Source organism: Engraulis encrasicolus, chromosome 4 (genome assembly GCF_034702125.1).
Source record: "Engraulis encrasicolus isolate BLACKSEA-1 chromosome 4, IST_EnEncr_1.0, whole genome shotgun sequence".
Lineage (NCBI taxonomy): Eukaryota > Metazoa > Chordata > Actinopteri > Clupeiformes > Engraulidae > Engraulis > Engraulis encrasicolus.
This window is the reverse complement of record NC_085860.1, coordinates 4160615-4162948: the sequence shown is the minus strand read 5'-3', so window position 1 is coordinate 4162948 and position 2334 is coordinate 4160615. Positions and strand designations below refer to the sequence as shown.

General features: G+C 49.8%; 1 protein-coding gene across 1 annotated transcript in view; it reads right to left on the bottom strand.

The window, feature by feature from the left end:
* LOC134447207 (cingulin-like protein 1) overlaps window positions 1–1863 on the bottom strand; it is a 22555-nt gene extending 20692 nt beyond the window's left edge. The window contains exons 1-2 of the mRNA XM_063196562.1: window positions 1754–1863; window positions 1–881 (exon numbers count right to left, since the gene is read on the bottom strand). The exon at window positions 1–881 is cut by the window's left edge and continues 393 nt beyond it. Coding sequence (XP_063052632.1) covers window positions 1–606 — 606 coding nt within the window. The 5' untranslated portion in view covers window positions 607–881; window positions 1754–1863. The remainder of the gene's footprint in view (window positions 882–1753) is intronic.
* Window positions 1864–2334: the final 471 nt, after the last annotated feature.

The following is a 2334-nucleotide window of genomic DNA, read 5'->3' as shown; positions in this document are numbered from 1 at the left end:
CTGTGCATGACCTTTGACCTCTGTGAGGTTTCGTGGGTGCAAGGTGGCCAGCGGCAGCGGGATCCGAGCCTTGCGCACCACCAGAGAGTAGGACTGGCCAGCTGCAGGGGAGGGGGGTGGGGTCAGGTCCATGGGCTCGGACAGAGAGGAGGGGAGGGGAGGTTGATGGAGGTGGAGATGGTGGTGCTGGTGGGGGTGGTGGGCAGGTGAGTATGGGAGTTGGTGAGGGTATGGGTCAGTGTATGGCTGTAGCGTGTGAGGGCCGTGATGGTGCTCCAGGTGCGGTTGGTTGCTGTGGGGTTGGTAGGGCCTCAGCAGCTCCGGGTGCAGCTGGTAGTTGAGCAGGGGGGACGGAGCTCGCTGGGGCGGCCCCGCTCTGGCCTGGTGGTATTGGTGGGGAGCGCCTCTCAGGTCGGTGTGGGAACCATGACGCCTGGGGGGTCCCCCTCTAGCACTGAAGACGTTGTGGTGCTCCACGAACGTTGCCTCCGGGCCACCGTAGGGCTGCGTCACGCTGCGGTTGTGCCGGTTGAGCACCAGAAAAGCGCGTCCGTCGGCATCTTGCATGTAAAGCTGCTGACCAAACGCCTCCGCCGCCCCATCCATATTCACGCACTGCTGAGGATGATGGGTAAATCCTGGAGGATAGGCCTACAGGACGAAAAGTGATCTCACAAATATTTGGGAAGTCCTCGAAGATGAGAGGGAATCTGAAATGGGAGTCCTAGATTTCCCTAATGGGAAACAAAAGATGAGTGTTGGAATCCCCCACGGGTACTGTAAATGTTTAATCTTACAGAGGTTGACGGGTAATCCAAGAAAGGAGACTGAGTGCCCCACGAGGATGACGGATATGGCCTCCTCCTCCAGTCGTTTTTTCCCTGTAGGAGGAGAAGATGGAATGGGAGGTCAAAGTGGAGATGTCAGGGTTAGACAGCAGCAGCCTCTGAGATGGGGGGGTGGGGGGATGGGAGACAGGTGTTTTTATGCCCTCCACGCATAATTCGACACAGCTGCTTTTCACCATTTCCTCTCCACTCTTCAACACTTGCCCTGAACAAAACTATACCACATGAGCTTCACAGACAACCAAAGTGTGTTCCATGATAACATATATGTTAATTGGTTCCACCTTTGCTTTTACTATTATTCCACCCCCTCATCCTTGTTCAGCTATATGGGACACGAAGACAAAAGTCCCCTCATCAGACAGCAGTGTCTCATCCAGCTGCACTCAGGCCCGCATAGAGAGAGAGCTCTCACGAGTGAAATCACTCACACACAGCTCTTCCATGATCACAGATAGTTGTGCTATTGCTGTGTCAACAAAGTGCTATTGTTTATCGACCCCGATGACGACTTCTCCTCCGTACCGCACCGCTCTGGACATAGCTTTCATACCGGTCACTGCGCATGTGCATTACATACATTAATTTACCATAATCTATCATGAATGTCATATTTATTTATCGTGCTGCGCTTGGTCATAATAGACCAAAGTTGTTATTTGTTAGCAACAGTTCTACACCTCGATTCATTGACTGTAAAGGGGAGATACGTATAGGCAAAGTAAAGCCTTTCAATTATGCCTATTTTTTCTGAAACTGAACGTCAAAAACATACGGACAATAAACTGTGCGTCGCCGACAGTAGTCCTCAAGCAAGAAAATAAAGCAAGATGCAAGAAGAACGTTATTCCATCAAGTCTATAACACGACTTCTAATAGACTAGGCTATTCAAAAGAGCCCTTACTTATTGAAGTCCAAATCAGCAGTTTGCCAGTTGGTGCGGGGGTGTTTTCATTGTTTCCATTCTTCAGGAAGAAGTTATCACACCAAACCCGTTCAATGTCTCATCTTGGCTCTTCGCGGGTATGTTAGCGGAGGAAGGATCTGAAAGTTTGAGGCCAAGTCACTCAGACTCCGCCTCCAGCGGACGGTCAGTGGGCTGAACTGAACTGAACTGACAGCTACGAACTAACCATGAACATGCCGGAGAATCCCAAGGGAAGAGAACGCCCTGCTCAAGCACGAGCCCCCTAAAGCGAATACATCTGGCGAAAAGTACCCACCAGTTTTTATCCAACATAGCCTACTGACAAGACAAAGGCCTACCAATGGTAAATTGAGCTCTGACTGGACACAGTCAGAAGGCTAATAGGCAGGCATACCCACAAAAAGAACAGGAGTAGGCCTAGGCTTAGCAATTAGAGATCCTTATCTATTCAGAATGAATCCAGCAGTTACATTTTACAAGAATTAGTCGAGACAATCTAGTTTAAAAAGGGAAAACATAAAACAAATTACCATATGGTTTCTACTTAGGAACTATTA